This window comes from Anastrepha ludens, chromosome 6 (genome assembly GCF_028408465.1).
Source record: "Anastrepha ludens isolate Willacy chromosome 6, idAnaLude1.1, whole genome shotgun sequence".
In the NCBI taxonomy this organism is placed as follows: domain Eukaryota; kingdom Metazoa; phylum Arthropoda; class Insecta; order Diptera; family Tephritidae; genus Anastrepha; species Anastrepha ludens.
The window spans coordinates 68,634,310-68,651,259 of NC_071502.1; the positions used below are offsets into that span (position 1 = coordinate 68,634,310).

Genomic DNA, 16,950 nt, shown 5'->3' on the forward strand with positions numbered 1-16,950 from the left:
TTTTAATTTTTTATTTTTTTTTAATTTTTAATTTTTTTTTTAATTTTTTATTTTTTTTTTTAATTTTGTTTCTTTATTTTTTATTTAACTTTATTATTTAATTTTTTATTTTTTTTTAACTTTGTTTTTTAATTTTTTATTTTTTTTTAACTTTGTTTTTTAATTTTTTATTTTTTTTTTTAACTTTGTTTTTTAATTTTTTATTTTTTTTTAACTTTGTTTTTTAATTTATTATTTTTTTTTGTTATATTTGGTTCACATTACTTCCACTGTCTGCTGGCACAAAAATCTTTTCCGTGCGTTCACAACAATTAAATCTTTTACATTGTACTTAAACAACAGATTTATCGCACTACTTTATAGTTAAGCACAATTCATCACATTCCACTTGCAAGAATTCGCATAAATATAAAACGCTTCTACTTTAAAACCGCATAATATTACAAAAACAAAAAAAAACTTCATATTATATGTAAATTAAGATTTTTTGCTAATTACAATTCAATATTTTTGATGTGAACAAAAAAACAGAATAGAAATCAAAAACGTAATATTTCGATAAACATTATTTAAATTCGCTTATTTAGGTAACGAAAAATGGAAATAATAAAACGTATAATTAAAAATAATGAATAAGACTTAAGTCTATTGGTTAACTTAATCACATATTCTGTATGGTAAATAATAAGCAACAAATAAATATTTACTTTAAAATAAAGATAAAAATTACAACGAAGTCCTTAATTATTGTTGAGTCAGTAGCCTACAAATCCTTGCTTAGAGCGGTGAAACCATCACTCGTCTTCGTCAGTATCGATGTTCGGTCATTCTCTCCATGCTTGAAATGTCTTTACTATATATGGAGAAAAGGTACAAGACCACCAGCAAAAGAAAATTATCGACTTTGAGGCTACTTCAAACTTCCACCATGTTTTACATTCCCATAACAGCTAGCTCTAGGAACCGCAGTGACACAGATTTTTCCCGATCAAGAGCTATACCGCCTCAACGAATTAACCCTTTTTAGTTGGATGAAATCTACCTCTTGTAGAAATTCGTTGCACCCGAGATTGGCGTATACATTTGCCGACATGGCTGATCTCTACGTATATATTCTACCTATGTATGTTATATTCTTGAATGTCCAGAATGACACAAGTCAGCAATAAAAATGCCGGACATTATTAAGAAAAGTAGCATCCGTATATTGATTGAGATTCTCTGTGGTAATTAGGAATAAAAATAGGTGGGGAGAGAACATCATGTGGCGCGCCTTGTTCAATCCTTCTGGATATCGAGGTTTAATCCCTTTATTCAGTCACTGTGCAATATTTTTGTTATCGGCAAGGGCTAATGGAAAATAAAACAGCAAATTTTTCATATAGAAAAAACTTATCTGTATGTAAATCCTCTTTTATTAAATCACAAGTTGACAAACAAAAACTGCATGCTATGACAGCTTGGCAAAAATGCAAGAACGCATACTGGCATTATGTAATAATGTAGAAATTAAACAAAAAAATATATGTGGCAAATGGTAAATATACGACCACGACCAAATTTACAAACTTACGGAAATTTCATAGCATACAGTGAATCTTGGCTGTGAATAATATTGTAAGAAGCCATCAATGTATACTCGTATGTAAATAACGCAAAAAATATAAAATGCGCGAAACAGGACTGGACTCGTACATACATACAATTTATAGGTATAACACTCAAAGTTACATATGTGTGGTAGTTGGGGAGAAAACAAAGTGTAGAAAAATAATAGTAATAAACAGAAACACTTGCAACTTAGGCATCCTACTTCATGCATACAATTAAAAATTATATTTTTTCTTTAACCGCTCGCGTATTAGCAAGCCTTTGATCAATTTTTTCCAATTGCCATAAACACGCGCTTCGTATTTATCTTGCTCCTTTTTCTCTTGTTCCTCCTGATCTTGATACCAAGCGGCAGTTACTTGATCACTGAACTCCTCACAAACCACAAAACCATCGTAGAGTGGATGGCACGCGCCTTGATGGAAATCAAAACCAATGACAGCCTGTGCACAATCGATGCCCAATTTTTTGCAAATGCGATTCAAACCCGACACTGAAAGAGCAGAGGTGACAAATGTCATTCAAGAGTGAAGATTTGAAGAAATATAAAAAATGTTTTTATTCACTTTTAACGGTAACTTACAACGTAAATGCACTGTTTTCTTGGGCAGCATGCACTCCTTGAACAGCTCCACATTACCGTAGGCATTGCGCGGCACAATGCCATTTTCGGCAGTTGGTGGTTCATAGTCTTCCGTTTGCCAAAAGCCGAAAATCTCGAGCGGCTGATCTTTTATGACTGTTTGCGTTAACTTTAGTGCGGAGTAATTTTTGAAAAATAAAATTAAAATTTCAAATAAATTGATTAAAGTAATTTTTCTCCATTTACCCGATCCCACTTGGGACGCGCCTTTACAATTTTGTACGGCTGCTCGCCCAATTTGACAGTGCGCGCCTGTTTCAGCCAGATCTCACGTGAATGCAACGTGTGCACACATTCGCGTGCATAAACCGGTTCGCCGCGTATGAAACCCAAAGTAGGTGGATTTGGTGGATAGATGGCTTGGAATTTGAGTAAGTGGCGCTCAAGCGCGTACAGTGGATGATCTTTGTAATCGGCAATAGAGGTGGGCATAGGCTTCTCTTCGTGTATACGTCGTAATTCCTGATCCTCGACAATGTCGCGTGGTGTGCGTTGACCGTAGTATGGTCTAAAAGCTGCCTCCAGCCAGGCGCGCTCAACACGCGACTTGCGTACTGTTGTTGTCCAATTGGGACAATAACGAGCAGTCACGTCCTTGATACTCAAGTCATTTTGGAATGCGAACACGTAGGCGAAACTGGAAGAGGCGGCTTTCTAAACAAAACAAAACAAAAAAGAGAAGATGTTTGTTTGTTAACACTTAGCATTGCTGATTCAGAATCATGGCGGAATAATACAGAGGAAGTAATGAGGCAACTTTTTCTGTTTATTTTCTGACATTCGGCTGTCTTATATTTTGCTTCTGTCTAAATTCGTTCGACGTTTCATGTATCGTTTCTTTGCAGGCATGCACATATATTTTGGGGTAATTTCGTTTCGAAACAACAAAATGATAGAAAGTTTTTCCTAATAGCGGTCAACCCTCGGCAGGCAATGGCAAAGCTCCTAGAGTATTTCTGCCATGAAAGAGCCTTTCATAAAAAACCATGCTACAAATAGGAGGAGGAGCTCCGCCAAATACCTAATAGAAGTGTACCCGCCAATTATTTATTTTATTGATTTCGTTATTACCTTCAAAATATTATTTGGTTGCATTTTTGTTCCTTAAATTTTCCGTGTGAATTTTTGTGAAAAAATACGTAAAATATTAAAAATGCCTAAATCAAGCTGTGCAATTTGCAGAGAAACGTGAACTCATAAAGGCGTAGGGTTGTTCCATGCACCAGCGGTGTGTCACTTACCCAGCGTTCTAGAGTATACGAGGTTAGTTTTAAATCTTTTCCATTGTTTTTTTTATTTATTAGATGGGCGAAATAATTTTATAATAATTTGGAAATCTACAATAGACCAAATTTTCGCAATACGCAAAGTCTTGGAAAACACCCATGAAAGGAGAATCGCAGCCATCTTTTTGTCTATTTTAAAGCTGCATTCAACAGCACGAAGAGGAGTTGCCTATATGCCGCGATGTCTGAATTTGGTATCCCCGCAGAACTAATACGGCTATGCAAAATGACGTTGCTCAATACCAGTAGTGCCGTCAGCATTGGGAGGGATCGCTCCGTGCCGTTCGATACCAAAAGAGATTTCAGACAGGGTGACTAGCTGTCGTGTGACTTATTTAACCTCGTGCTGGAAAAGATTGTGCGGGCCGCAGAACTTAATCGCTCAGGCAGAATTTTTTATAAGAGCTAGCAATGGATGGCGTATGCCGGTGATAACCGGCTGACAACCGCGCTGTCAGTTTTACCGTTCCCAAACTGGATAAAGAAGCAAAGGCAATTGAGTAGTAAAATTCTCTCTCAACCAACAAAACTAACACTTTATAAGGGTCTCATAACGCCCTGAACCTTGGACGATAATAACTTCCGATGAGACGTCTCTTAGAGTGTTTGAGAGAAAGATCGGAGAAAAACTTGGCTTCCAACTGGGGCCGGTTAGCACGATAAAGAAACGACTTGCGCGATTTGTTAAACACGGCCAAAATCGCTTAAGCGATTATCGCGCTAATCAAGAAGAAGAAGAATTATGTTTCATAGTGGGAATATCCCCAGAAGTTATTTTAAGCCACATATTACATTTATTTAAAAAAATTCAATTGCTCTTTAATAGACAAAAAGGCGAGGCAAAATTAATCACCCTACCGGAAGATGAATACATAACTTTTCCAAATTGCGTATACAAAGGCAAGCAATGGTACCCGCCAAGGATAAAATAAAGATTTCCAGCACTCAAAATCATTTTTTTACTTAGCAAAAAAGTTATTCAACAACGAAAATTCGATTACTAATTTTGCGCTACCTTGTACCATATTTCTGCCTCTTTGAAAGGCTCCCACTTCTCAAAAAGACAGTGTCAAATATTTCGTACTGCTCTGACGTTGTACGATTAATTGGCTCGTACAAACCAGATCTTTTATTGCGAATACCTTTACACAAACGACGCATAACACTCAGATTATATACTAGCAGACCTACCAACCTAAGAAATTGTTTCCCAATTCAATATATACATTTGGTCATAGTAGTTAGTATATGTAATTATTCTTTTCTTCGTATGTATGTATATATGCACTACTCACCCTGATCGCTTCCACGGAGTGCAATTTGCCCTTAAACAGCTCTACGCAAACCCACTGTTCCTCAGCATCGGACCACACTTCCACCCAAATGTCCGCCGCTGTTGGATTACGCTTTACCGTTCCACCACTTCCTTCCTCTTCGTCCGACGAGAGCACACGTCTGTCTACAACCGGCTTCTTCACTTGTAATTTTGGCGCCTTCTTCACCCGTTTTGGCGGCGAAAACTCAAAATCGTCATCGGACTCGTCTCGCGAATATGATTTTTGTTTCAATTTTTTCAGTTGCGGCTGCCTTTTTTTACTCACCTTGTCCAAATTATCATCAGCGCCATCGAACTGTGGCACAGGTGGCGGTTTTTCTTTACTGCCTCCCACGACCTGATTGGATTTTTGACGAGAACGCAAAACACGTGACACCTTCGCATGGTTCGCAGTTGGTTCATTTGTATTGGTATTTAGGCGTAAAAAATCTGTGGAAATTTGTACTTTCTGCACAGGGCTCTTTGAGCCAGAGCGTTTCGTATGCGCCCCTTTTGGCAGTGTTTTATCCTCAGCTATGGGATCGAGAAATTTGTTTTTATAATCGACACTTTGCAGAAAAGTAGGTGAGATATGCATTTTGGGTGATTGGCTGCGCGAACGGGAGGTCAATGCTTTTGTGCTACCACCAGCATGCGGCTGATTTTCACGTTCGCTTTGTTCGACAGTACTCACAGTCTTTCCAGACTGAATGACGATTTTTGGTATTATAGGCGATCCAATCTGTATTACGGGTTTACAACTTTTTGTTGCAGTTATTGCTTTAATTTCTATTGGTTTTTCAGTTGAGGCTTGTCGCGTACGCCGCGCAATCGGTGTTGCTTCGACGTTCAGCGAAGGCTTATCATCAGCATCCGGTGTGGCAATTTTTATATTTCGCAGCCGATAAAGTCTAGGCTTACTTTGCGTGGGTTGTGCGTGTTTAATTGCGGATTTTTCGGAAGTGTTTGATTTTTGTATAGCCTCGCCTTGTTCAACATTATCTTGTTTTGTTACCAGTTCTTCTGTTTGCATTTTATTTTCTTCATTCCTTTGTGTCCGTTTGAAATTACGTTGTGGAACCTTTTTTACCTCTGGATTAGATATTTCGCTAACAATTACATTGTCAACTTCCTTTTCGAGCGATTTCATTTCAGCTAATTTCGCGCTAGGCGCTTTTTTGCGTTCTCTGTAAGCGCCTTTCGCCGGCTGCGCCTGCGCCTTTTCCTTATTCTGCTTTTCAGTGCTTTGAACCTTCTCGGTATACTTTTCAACATCTTTGGTATCCTGCAAAGTTCCAATATCTTTCTGGTGTTTTTCCTTAATCCGTTCCTTCCCTTTTTTTGCTTCCTTTTCTGCAACTTTCTTCTTCTCTTTATGAGCTTTCTTCTCCTCCTGCAAACCTTTTTCCTTAAGTTTTACAACTCCTTCTATAGCCGACTCCTTCGCACTCGTTGCGCCCTCCTCTACCTTTGGCTTTTTTGCCTTCACAGTGTTCACCTCCTTCTTATCACCATCCCGCTTCAAATTTATCTTCAATAAATCGGATTGTGCAGGACGCAACGGCAACGGCTGCATATTAACAATTAGCCGACACTGTAACCCCATCGCCCGCAGCAATACCACAAATATGAACACAAAATCCTGCTTGCAGCTTGCCTCTTTCCGCTTAATCTGCGCCATAAGCTCCCGCTTCACCCGCCTCCGACTCTTCCGCACCTTTTCGCCATACAAATTAGACGAATCCAATTTTACAGCTGTCTTATACCAAGTAACCATCGATTGAAAATATTTAATTTCGGTGCCCCGTTCCGGCGGATAAGCATTACTGCTGGGAAGTAATTTCAGCGCGGTCTGCATCAACGGTGTATCGTTCAGCAAACGATTGTAACGGTAACTGCGCGCAAAACAACACAGCAAACTGGTCTTGTGCAAACTCAAAAAACGTTCTTTCAAATCTCGATTCAATTTTCGCATGAGCGCCATTTCAATATCCTGTTTATTTTTATCTTTCTTACGACGTTGGTTGGTAGGCATCTCCACATGAATTTCCAGACCTTCAGAGTTGTTAAGTAATGCGCTGGAATCGTGTGTGGTTGAGTATGACACAGAAGTCGTGTCCTCTGAAAAAATAAAAGCAAAACATACCCGTAGAAGGGACGGAAGCAAGTGTGAGTGATGTTTGCATTTCCGTTTTTCAATATGCAGATTTTGAAGTAGATGTAAGTCTGTTTTAGTAGTAGTAGTAATGGTGGTAGTGATGCAACGAATACTTGTTAGTGACTGCGAGTGGAAGCGGCTGCAGCAGCGGAGGCGGGATGCGCATTCGGACAAAAGACAAGCAACAATACTACGAAGGACTACCACTCAAATACATATAATGTATAAAATGCAATTTAACTATCCGTGGGCATTTGACAAAACAACTCATTTCACTTATATGGAAAATTTATTTAATTGTTGATAAGTTTTGACTGCTTTATATATTTATAATTATATAATAAATATATATAAATTATAATTTCATTTTTTTTTTTTTCAAATTAATTTTAATTATTTTTATAATATAAAATATATTTTTATAATGTAACAAAAGGCGGCCGCCGTAGCCGAAAGGGTTGGTGCGCGACTACCATTTGGAATTCACAGAGAGAACGTCGGTTCGAATCTCGGTGAAAACTCAAAAATTAAGAAAAACATTTTTCTAATAGCGGTCGCCCCTCGGCAGGCAATGGCAAGCCTCCGAGTGTATTTCTGCCATGAAAAAGCTCCTCATAAAAATATCTGAGTCGTTCGGAGTCGGCTTGAAACTGTAGGTCCCTCCATTTGTGGAACAACATCAAGGCGCACACCACAAATACGAGGAGGAGCTCGGCCAAACACCCAAAAAGGATGTACGAGCCAATTATATATATATTAGGGCGGGTCGATTTAAAATCGCTCATTGCTCTGTGAAAATCGTATTCTAGGGATCAAAATAAGAAACTTTGCCGAAGGAGCCATGCCTCTAAAACGAATTCTGATGTCCCCCAATTAGAGTCGAACGAAAAATTCCACTTTGACCCATTTAGAGTGCTCCAATCAAGTCCAAATGTCTGACCGACCCCCACTAACTTTGGACGGCCGATCCACCCATGCCAGTGGCACACCCCCTGGAACTCCCCTGGGGGGTTCCCCATACAATCATATATATATATAATATATATATAACAAAGGCCAGATACATATATACAGTGAAATTCCTTATAACCGGACACTCACCGTCGCAGTGTTTTTGTCCGGCTATGGGAGATGTCCGCTTATAAGGGATGAAGTCACAAAATATTTATATACCACACATATGAATTGTATTGTACATAGTTTATTTAAGAAATTTTTGGAAGTAAAGAATATTTGCATACTTTAGTATTACATATAAATACACATATGTACATATAGCGATTAAGTACATTGTACAAGTCTTTACATTTCAATACTAGTTTGATTGAAAAAATTAGGTAATGCTTGATTGCTTTAATTTAAAATGTTCATTTTCAAAGTGACTCTCGATATTTTTAATGTGCTGAAAAGCTACATAGTCATTTTTTGCATATTGTTTCAAGCCCGCAACAAGTTTTAAAGCCTCATCCTATGATGTTATAGGCTCACTTATTTCTTCTGAAAATTCATCTTCTGAATCACTTATGTCATAGTATCATCTTGTTGGTCAAATTGAACTTCTATATTGTTGTCCTCAGTGAAAACATTTTGATCCATTTGGAGAAAACCTTTGAACGCAACCATTCGCATACAACTGACCTAACAAACTGAATGGAAAACTACTCTTAATTTAAAACACAGGACTTGAATGAGTGTATACATGCTAAAAGGGGAATCACCTGTTTCATTTTTATAATGAACAACAAAGCTTGCTTGTGATATTTTTGAATTTTGTCCGTTTATGAGACATTTTTTTATGAAAATGGTTTGAAATACCTTGTCCGCGTCCGGTTATTAGAGTGTCCGTTTATTAGGATGATATTTGTATGAAAAAATTAATGAAAAACCTGTGTGCCCAAAATTTGTCCGGTTATTGGAGCTGTCCGGTTATAAGGACTGTCCGTAATGGGGAATTTCACTGTATATAACAAAAACCAGATTAACTCTAACTCTCAAGTTCTCTGCAAAATTTTTAAGCAGTCATATATATATATATATTAGGCCCGGTCGATTTGTGGGGAGGCAAACCAATCGCCCATTGCTCTGTGAAAATCAGATTCTAGAGATCAAAATAAGAAACTTTGCCGAAGGAACTATACCTCTAAAACGAATTCTGATGTCCCCCAATTTGGGCCGACCTTTTTAGTTTCTTTTCTCACGTAAAGGCCAAAAATGGTGATATTTTGAAATGATTGTATGGGGAACCCCCCAGGGGAGTTCCAGGGGGTATGCCACTGGCATGGGTGGATCGGCCGTCCAAAGCTAGTGGGGGTCGGTCAGACATTTGGACTTGATTGGAGCACTCTAAATGGGTCAAAGTGAAATTTTTCGTTCGACTCTAATTGGGGGACATCAGAATTCGTTTTAGAGGTATGGTATATATATATATATTAATCTTAACTCTAACTCTCAAGTTCTCTGCAAAATTTTTAAGCAGTCATCCAATTTTCATCAAAATTTCACACTTTTTATTTAGAATTTTTTGAAAAATTTTGGCTATGCAGTTGTATTTATTGCATATTTAATTCTAGTGCAATAAGTGCAAGTTTAAAGTGGCTCAAAATTCTCGTTGATTTTTTTTTATATAAGAAAACACCCAACACCGCCAGCAAAAAAACTTTTAAAAATCAACACGATTTTTGAGTCACTTCAAACTAAGACCAAATTTCCAAAATTCAATGCTATAAAACTGCATACTCAAAATTTTTCTAAAAAAAAAAACTACTAAAATATATAAAATTTTTATAAAACTAGTTTTTATTTTATTTTTAATTTTAAGAAGAAAGTTTGAAACTTGGACTTACATGGTGTTTATTGGAGAATTAGCTATGTTTGCATAAAAAATAAATGAAATTAATATATATAATAATATATATATATTAATATAATAATACTCCCCGGCGAAACATAAAATAAGCTTAAAATCGCCAAATTGGGAAAACTGAGAAATTAATTTTCTATATACAACCCAAAACTTCAGGAAAATTTGATTTGACATATTCCCAGCCGACTGTCGAACAGTGTTATTAAAAGTTTTAATATAGCATTAAAAGCGCTTGGAATCTAGCGCTGGACAGGTAGAAAATGCCGAGTTTGTTTGTTTATTTTGTCAAATCTCCACAGATACTTAAGTATGGGAAAACACGCAAATAAATGATACAATAATTCGGACAAAATTAATATCCCTTCACCAAACACGACTGTAGGTCGTTTTTTGTGGCTCAATCTTAACCACATGCATACATATGTATCTACCACCACAAAACACAAGAACTCCATATAAGAGAAATGAATTTTTAAAAGTAAGACACAATTCTTGGAATTTTTTTCAGCATTAATTTGTGTTGCATTTTTATTATCCACTTAAACGTGTGAGAGTATGTGTGTTCGTGTGTGCAAGTGTAATTGTGCGGCTTAAAATCCATTCAATTATTATTTTTTCTTATATTTAATTTTATTATTTTTTTATGATTTCATTTTAAATTTAACTACATTTATTATTTTAACGGTTAGTTATTTGAAAAATGTTCCATGTATCTGTAGTAACTACATTTGCGCTAAAAGGTAAAACAGGGTTTAATTTTTTCGCATTTAAACTTTTTATTATGTTTTTCTCGCTTTATATTTGCTATAATGTTTATTTATGAATATCGTCATTTACTTTAATATTTATATTCGTGAATATTTGCGCGCATTCTCGTGACAAACATTTTTTATTTTGCTTAATTTGATTTTTGAATACATAATTTAAAGTAAATTCGTTAATAATCAGTTCGATTTTAATTAATGAGTCTATATGTAAGTAGATATATCTCGTTAAATGCTTAACAAATAAGTTAGGCTGTTCATGATATTCAGTGTTTATATTTAGTTTGTTAGCAAATGAAATTTTCGTTCCCAATGACCACGATGATCTACAAGAATTTTTCAGGAAAGTAAAAATAACTTGAACTGTTGTAAAATTTATATTAAGAGATATCATCACCATAGTAGATAAAAAAATCAATTTTTATATAATATTAAAAAGCTGCTTTGGATCTTCCAAAATATAAGGCAAAAAATGTGTAGCCCGAAAAAAATGTTTCCTCCTTTCCTCTCCTCTCCTCTCCTCTAGCGCCATCTCAATACCCGCCGGTAAAACCCCCCCTTTCAAACGTGTTTGTTATCAAAATTTGATTTCAAAACGGCACGCAGCATAACTCAAACAGTCTTAAAAGTTTTGAATAGAAAATTTAACCACAATATAATTTCAAAGTGAACCATGTAAGGAAATTTTCTATTAGTTAATTTAACGAATTTCTTCGCTCATTACTCAAATATTTCTAAAATCCCGTGCAAGGTTCTCTAGTAGATTACACACATTTTCGTTTTTTTAGATTCAATTGGCGCTTTAAAATCTAAGTGTAAGGAAAAAATTATTGCAGTGTCGCATTTTGTAAAATTTTCCTACACCAATTTTTTGTAATATAGGTAAATATATGCTCAATAAATACTCTTAGCATTATATCTCTATCACCTTTCTCAGTATCACCATCTACTTTTCCCCCTTCACAATCCTTCTAACCTAAAAAAAAAATTATGAAAAAAAGATTTTTTAGGCCACTACAGTGGTGTTAATTCTTAAAAGCACATTAAAACGTTGATATGTAATAAACTAGAATATTTTCTTTAGATTTTGAATTATTTTTGGTTGGTTAAAGTATTTTATACCAACGTATTTTAAATTTTAATCTCCAATGTATAGATATAAAAAAAAAAAATCAGTGTATCTACGTGTATCGAATTTGTTTTTCTAGTTTCAATAATTGCCACTTTATAGAGGACGGTCAAATTATTATCCTCAAACACAATAAAAAAAGGAGTCCTACATTTTTAATCAAGTTTCCCCATGTCATTCCTTCTGTGCCTACTTATTATTGTGAACCATATGTCACCACCTGCCGTAGTAACCGAATGACCTTGTGAGTAACTACCATTCGGCAAAGTTCAGGTTCGCTGTGGGCAGGAAACACCAAATGATAGGAAAATGTATTTCTAATAATAGTCGCTCAAACCTCCGAATGTATTTCTACTATGAAAAAGCTTCTCATCAAACCATCTGCAGTTTGGAGTTGACATAAAAGTGTAGGTCCCTCCATTTGTGAAGCAACATCAAGACACATAAAACAAATTGGAGGAGGAGCTCAGCCCATCATCTAACAAAGAATGCATGTGCCAATTATACTCGTATATAACACCGCAGTGTCAAACCTCATCGTACATAAAATATATTTCACAAAACTAACCTGAAATGGATTTGTGAGAACCGTTTTGAAATATTAAGTGTTCAAGGGTATGTTGCTGAGTTGACAGTTCTTAACCAGATATAAATCCGGTTCAGAATTTTATAAGTGTTTAAAGTAAATACTTTTAAGTTACTATAAACTTGAGACCCTCCTGAAGTAGAATTTTTGATAGAAAGTAAATAAGAAGAAAATAATCATTCGGCAGCCCTTACAAGCACGAAACCGCCGTGAATTTAAATATTGTTAAACCACTTTAACCGATTGTATTCTTCTAGTTCATAAAACGTCGTAGTCTATACCATCTAACTTCTAATATGTCTTAATGCATCCGCTAAGAGTAACGTTACTACGAGGGCAATTCTTCCACAATGGCGTAATGGGAATTAAATTAGGAACAAGTTGATTCCGAAAAGACAAATTTATACTTAATCTGCCACAGATTTTGCCTACTAAATTAATCGAGCCTAATCTTACCGGTACAAATACCGTATCAATATTATCAAATAAAGTAAGACTGAGCTCTCCACAAAATTAAAAGACACAAAGATTAAATTTAAATGCTGCTAAAACGTATTATTGTTAAGCTTTCACTTTGAGTATAATAATTTGGCCGCTCTCTGTAATTTTCAGTTGTCATTTTCATTTAAAAAATATACCGTATTCCTGGAAAAGCTTGTGCAACAAAATGTTGAATTATGTATTTTTAAAAATTAAATTATAACGTGCAGTTGTTTATTTCTACTAAGATTTTTGTAAATAGGAAGTTAGTTGTATTTATATGTATATATGTATGTGAATGTATGACACAACGACGATGATAATTTTATACAGTTAACATGGTTCCTCTTCAGTCATGTAGAAACCGTTAACCCATCGCTTATATCGATGTAAGTAGTTAGTCTAAAGATTAATACAAGCGCTTCAAATTGCAAATGATAAGGACTGTTATCGAAAAACTGAAAATATCTCTTGTTTTCCTCAAATTTCATCACTCACAATACTCTAAATACTTGAACGATTCTAACTACATTTAAATGGTTTGGCAGCATTTCATCGCTTTACTAGCTACATTTTTAAGCTTTTCACAATTATTATTTTTTACATAAATCACTTTGTTTACAATATTTAACTTTGCCTCACCAGCACCAAGTCAGATGCATACAGTGGTTTAGGTACTTGGGTATTGGAATTTTTGTTAAATTTGTCTTTTTTTTTTAATTTTATAACAAGTCTTTAACATTGTCTTAGAAAAATGAAAAAAAAAAAAACAAAGCAATTTTATGTAAAGTTGATATCAAAATTAAGAAAAACTTAGCAGGTCATGAAGTTAGAAATCGTGTCAAAGAAGGATATAAAGTATTCAAAACTAATTACTACCTATTATACGTATGAAACAATTTTTGAGAAGGCCCTAGCTATTTTGGAGTTATCAGTGTAAAATAAATATATGAGAAGCCGAGTTCATGCGTTAATTTAATGCTTGTGGAATGTCCTATTTATCGGTATATATTTTACATATTTCATTTCAATGTGAGCCGTTTATCTGTAAAAGGAAAAAAATATGAACTCATAATGTACGCACAATCCTACACACAGTCTCATTGAAACAACTGGAAGCGCATTTTAAACATTACATTATTAGCAATCTACCACCCGCAGTCTACTACTTGCGTTTCCTACCTGCCACTTCCTCAAAGTCAGAATCATCCGTATCGCCTGCCACAACAGTAGAAGCTGGACGCGTTTTTGTATGTCGTTTGACGCGTGTGGATTTAGTTTTACTTAGTTTTTGTGGAGCACGTTCAGTTGCACCTTCGTCGTCTTCATCCCCTTCATCAAATTTTGGTTTCACACTGCACACTGCAGCGTTACTTTTCTTTTCGCCCAATGCAAGTAACGAGTTGACATCCATAGCGGTTGTATTGTAATTTCCTTCAGTTGCTTTAGTATCCTGCTTTTTATCAGCAGCACGCTTTGCTATGGTGTCCTTGGCCCGCTCCAGACTATTAACATTATCCAACAAGTTGCCAAAATCGAAAGCCTTTTCATTTGTCTGCTCCTCTGCACTCGATTCGTTATCTTCCGATCCCGAATCAGATAGTTTAGTAATGCCCGCATTGCAGTCAAATATGGGTGGAGGTGAAATGGATTCAGCTTTGCCTTCATGTCGAAAATTGAAGAAACTCGATTGCAAATCGATATCTGCAGGATTGACGAGATAATCTTCTACGCTCGAATCGCTGCTGGAGTCGTTGCCAGGTTCGCCGCTTTCATTGGGCACTTTGGCGTTTTTTGAAGCCGTTCGTGATGTTGACGCTGATGGTGAGTTGCTACCAGCACTATTGGGTGACGGAAAAGTTTTTGGTGGTGGCCGATATTTGTTGTAAAGTTTAGAGCGCAGTGACTGGCCAGCGCTTTTGCGCTTCTTAATGGCTGTTTGCTTTATAGGTCCTTTAGCAGTTGTTCCTCTGTTGAAGTGTAACTTAAATAATAATAATTAAATAAACTAACGGTATTTCACTTACTTTCGCCTAGAAGGAGCTCCGATTATACCAAGAATTTCCGCGCCTATAGCTTGGCGTGATTCTTCGAAATCGCTATCATCGTCATCCGACGATTCTCCACCACGAACATCTTTAGTTGGTTTCCATTCATCCTCACTGGCGGAGAATCCCTCCGACATGGATTCCTCTTCCTCGTCCGACATTTTTTTTTGCACAACCTACGCGCGAATAGTAGGTGTTTTCTTCACATCAAGGATTTCGTTTCGTTTTATCGATTTTCTAACTGTTTCAAATTATTTCACAACGCTTCTTCTATGCTTACAAAAAACTCTATTCACAATAATTCGGCGTTGACAAATCTATTTATGTAGAGTTTGTAACAAAGCCGATTTGAAAATTTTATCTGGCTTGGACTGGTAGTTGGGTATTTACATTTTAATTTAAAAATTTTATACAATTATGTCGGCATATTATTGTGAAACTTAAATTTTAATAAAAAAAGATTATTATACAGATTGTAGAGAATCATGGGAAAATTGATCAAAATAAGTAAAGTTTGACCCCCAAATGCATTTGTTTGAATATATGAACATTAAAAAGGTGTTCTCTATCTTCCATATTGCTCTAGAAATAAATGGTTTCTGCCAAAGCAAGCTCATTCGCATTAGAAATAACTAACTTGCTTTGACAATCTGAAAACCAAAAGCAAAAACAAACAATATTACATTTGTTTTGTATTATTGCTATCACCTTGAATAGATTCGCCTCAGTTGGTAATAGTGAAATGTCAATCACAATTAGCGTGTTTTCTTGTGTCATCCAGCTCAGTAAACGATCCGGATCATTTTTATGGGTGCTGCCAAAACCAATTTTGACAGTAATAATAAATATAAAGTGCCAACAACAAACATTATCATTATTTATTAATATTTTATGCTTCACAAATTGATTTAATAAATTATTAGGAAAAAATTCAACTTTTGGGACTCATGTTTAAATTAAATTAAATTAAAAAAATATTAGCAACTTAGTAAACCTAATTTCAATTTAAAAATATTATAGACTTAAAAATATTATAATCGATTATAAAAGCTTTCATAAGCCGGTCATACTGAAAACTTTATGTTTTATATGCAGTTTTGTTTAAAAAATACGCAACCATTGGCAAAGGAACCGATTACCATTCACAGTGATTGGGTTTTGATCTTGCAGGAGACAATAATGGTATTCACATCAAATTTGTCAGTTTGTTCAAAAAGGACTTAGCACATTGGATATTAGGTAATGATTGAAAATATTGTTACATAGCGTAATAATGCATAGGTTGAATAAAAGAATATCTAAAGTTTCATTTACTTGAGGAGATTTTTTAACAAGCGATAATCGGCGGAACAATCACCTGGCAAAAGTTGACCTGCTCTCTGTGAGTGTTTAATACCCTTACGACTGTTGAGGAATGATTAAAAACTAAATTTTTCAAAACGTTGATAAATCTAGAGAAGGAAAGTGAAGTACTCAGTTTGACGGAGTACGGACAAAATTCTTGAAACTGTAGGTCCCTCCATTTGTGGAACAACATCAAGACGCACACCACAAATAGGAGGAGGAGCTCGGCCAAACACCTAACAGAAGTGTACGCGCCAATTATTTAGATAGATACTTGCATGAAGTTTGATTGTTCAATTGTGAATAAAAACTATATCAATTGTGATTGGTCATATGTGTGAATGAATATCTATTTCAGCGTTGATTACGAAAAGGTGTCAGAGTGAGCAGTATAGGTCCATGTTTAATTTGCCAACGCAATGCACAAGTTGGAGAAAGATGCATTCAGCATAATGCTGAAAACAGTGAACCATAGATAACTAGATGTGAAACTTATTCATTTTGAGAGAGAGCGCGCCCATGAGCACGTTTCAAAACTTGGCAGCACTCACACATTATGGGATTTTGAACAGCTGATAGGCGAAATGGCAGACTGCCAGAAGAAACGCGCCAAAAATAACAGACGAAAACAGTTCGTTTTTGCTTAATGGAGAAATTACGTGTTGAAATGTTTATAATTATTTGTCTTAAAATTAATTCAATTGAAATGTAATAATTTGAATT

General features: G+C 35.5%; 1 protein-coding gene across 3 annotated transcripts; it reads right to left on the reverse strand.

The window, feature by feature from the left end:
- Positions 1-1,374: 1,374 nt before the first annotated feature.
- LOC128868699 (DNA repair protein complementing XP-C cells homolog) lies at positions 1,375-15,138 on the reverse strand. 3 transcript variants are annotated; one of them, XM_054111102.1, is made up of 6 exons: positions 14,863-15,136; positions 14,018-14,805; positions 4,836-6,976; positions 2,441-2,908; positions 2,195-2,363; positions 1,375-2,104 (listed from the first exon to the last, which is right to left on the reverse strand). In XM_054111102.1, the coding sequence occupies exons 1-6, from the start codon at positions 15,042-15,044 to the stop codon at positions 1,827-1,829; spliced, it is 4,026 nt and encodes a 1,341-aa protein (XP_053967077.1). In that variant the 5' UTR covers positions 15,045-15,136; the 3' UTR covers positions 1,375-1,826. The 3 variants fall into 3 exon arrangements, with proteins under 3 accessions (XP_053967077.1, XP_053967078.1, XP_053967079.1); XM_054111103.1 differs by lacking the exons at positions 1,375-2,104; positions 2,195-2,363; positions 2,441-2,908; positions 4,836-6,976 and adding an exon at positions 13,637-13,880 and having other exon boundaries at positions 14,863-15,137; XM_054111104.1 differs by lacking the exons at positions 1,375-2,104; positions 2,195-2,363; positions 2,441-2,908; positions 4,836-6,976 and having other exon boundaries at positions 13,901-14,805; positions 14,863-15,138.
- Between the last annotated feature and the right edge of the window lie 1,812 nt (positions 15,139-16,950).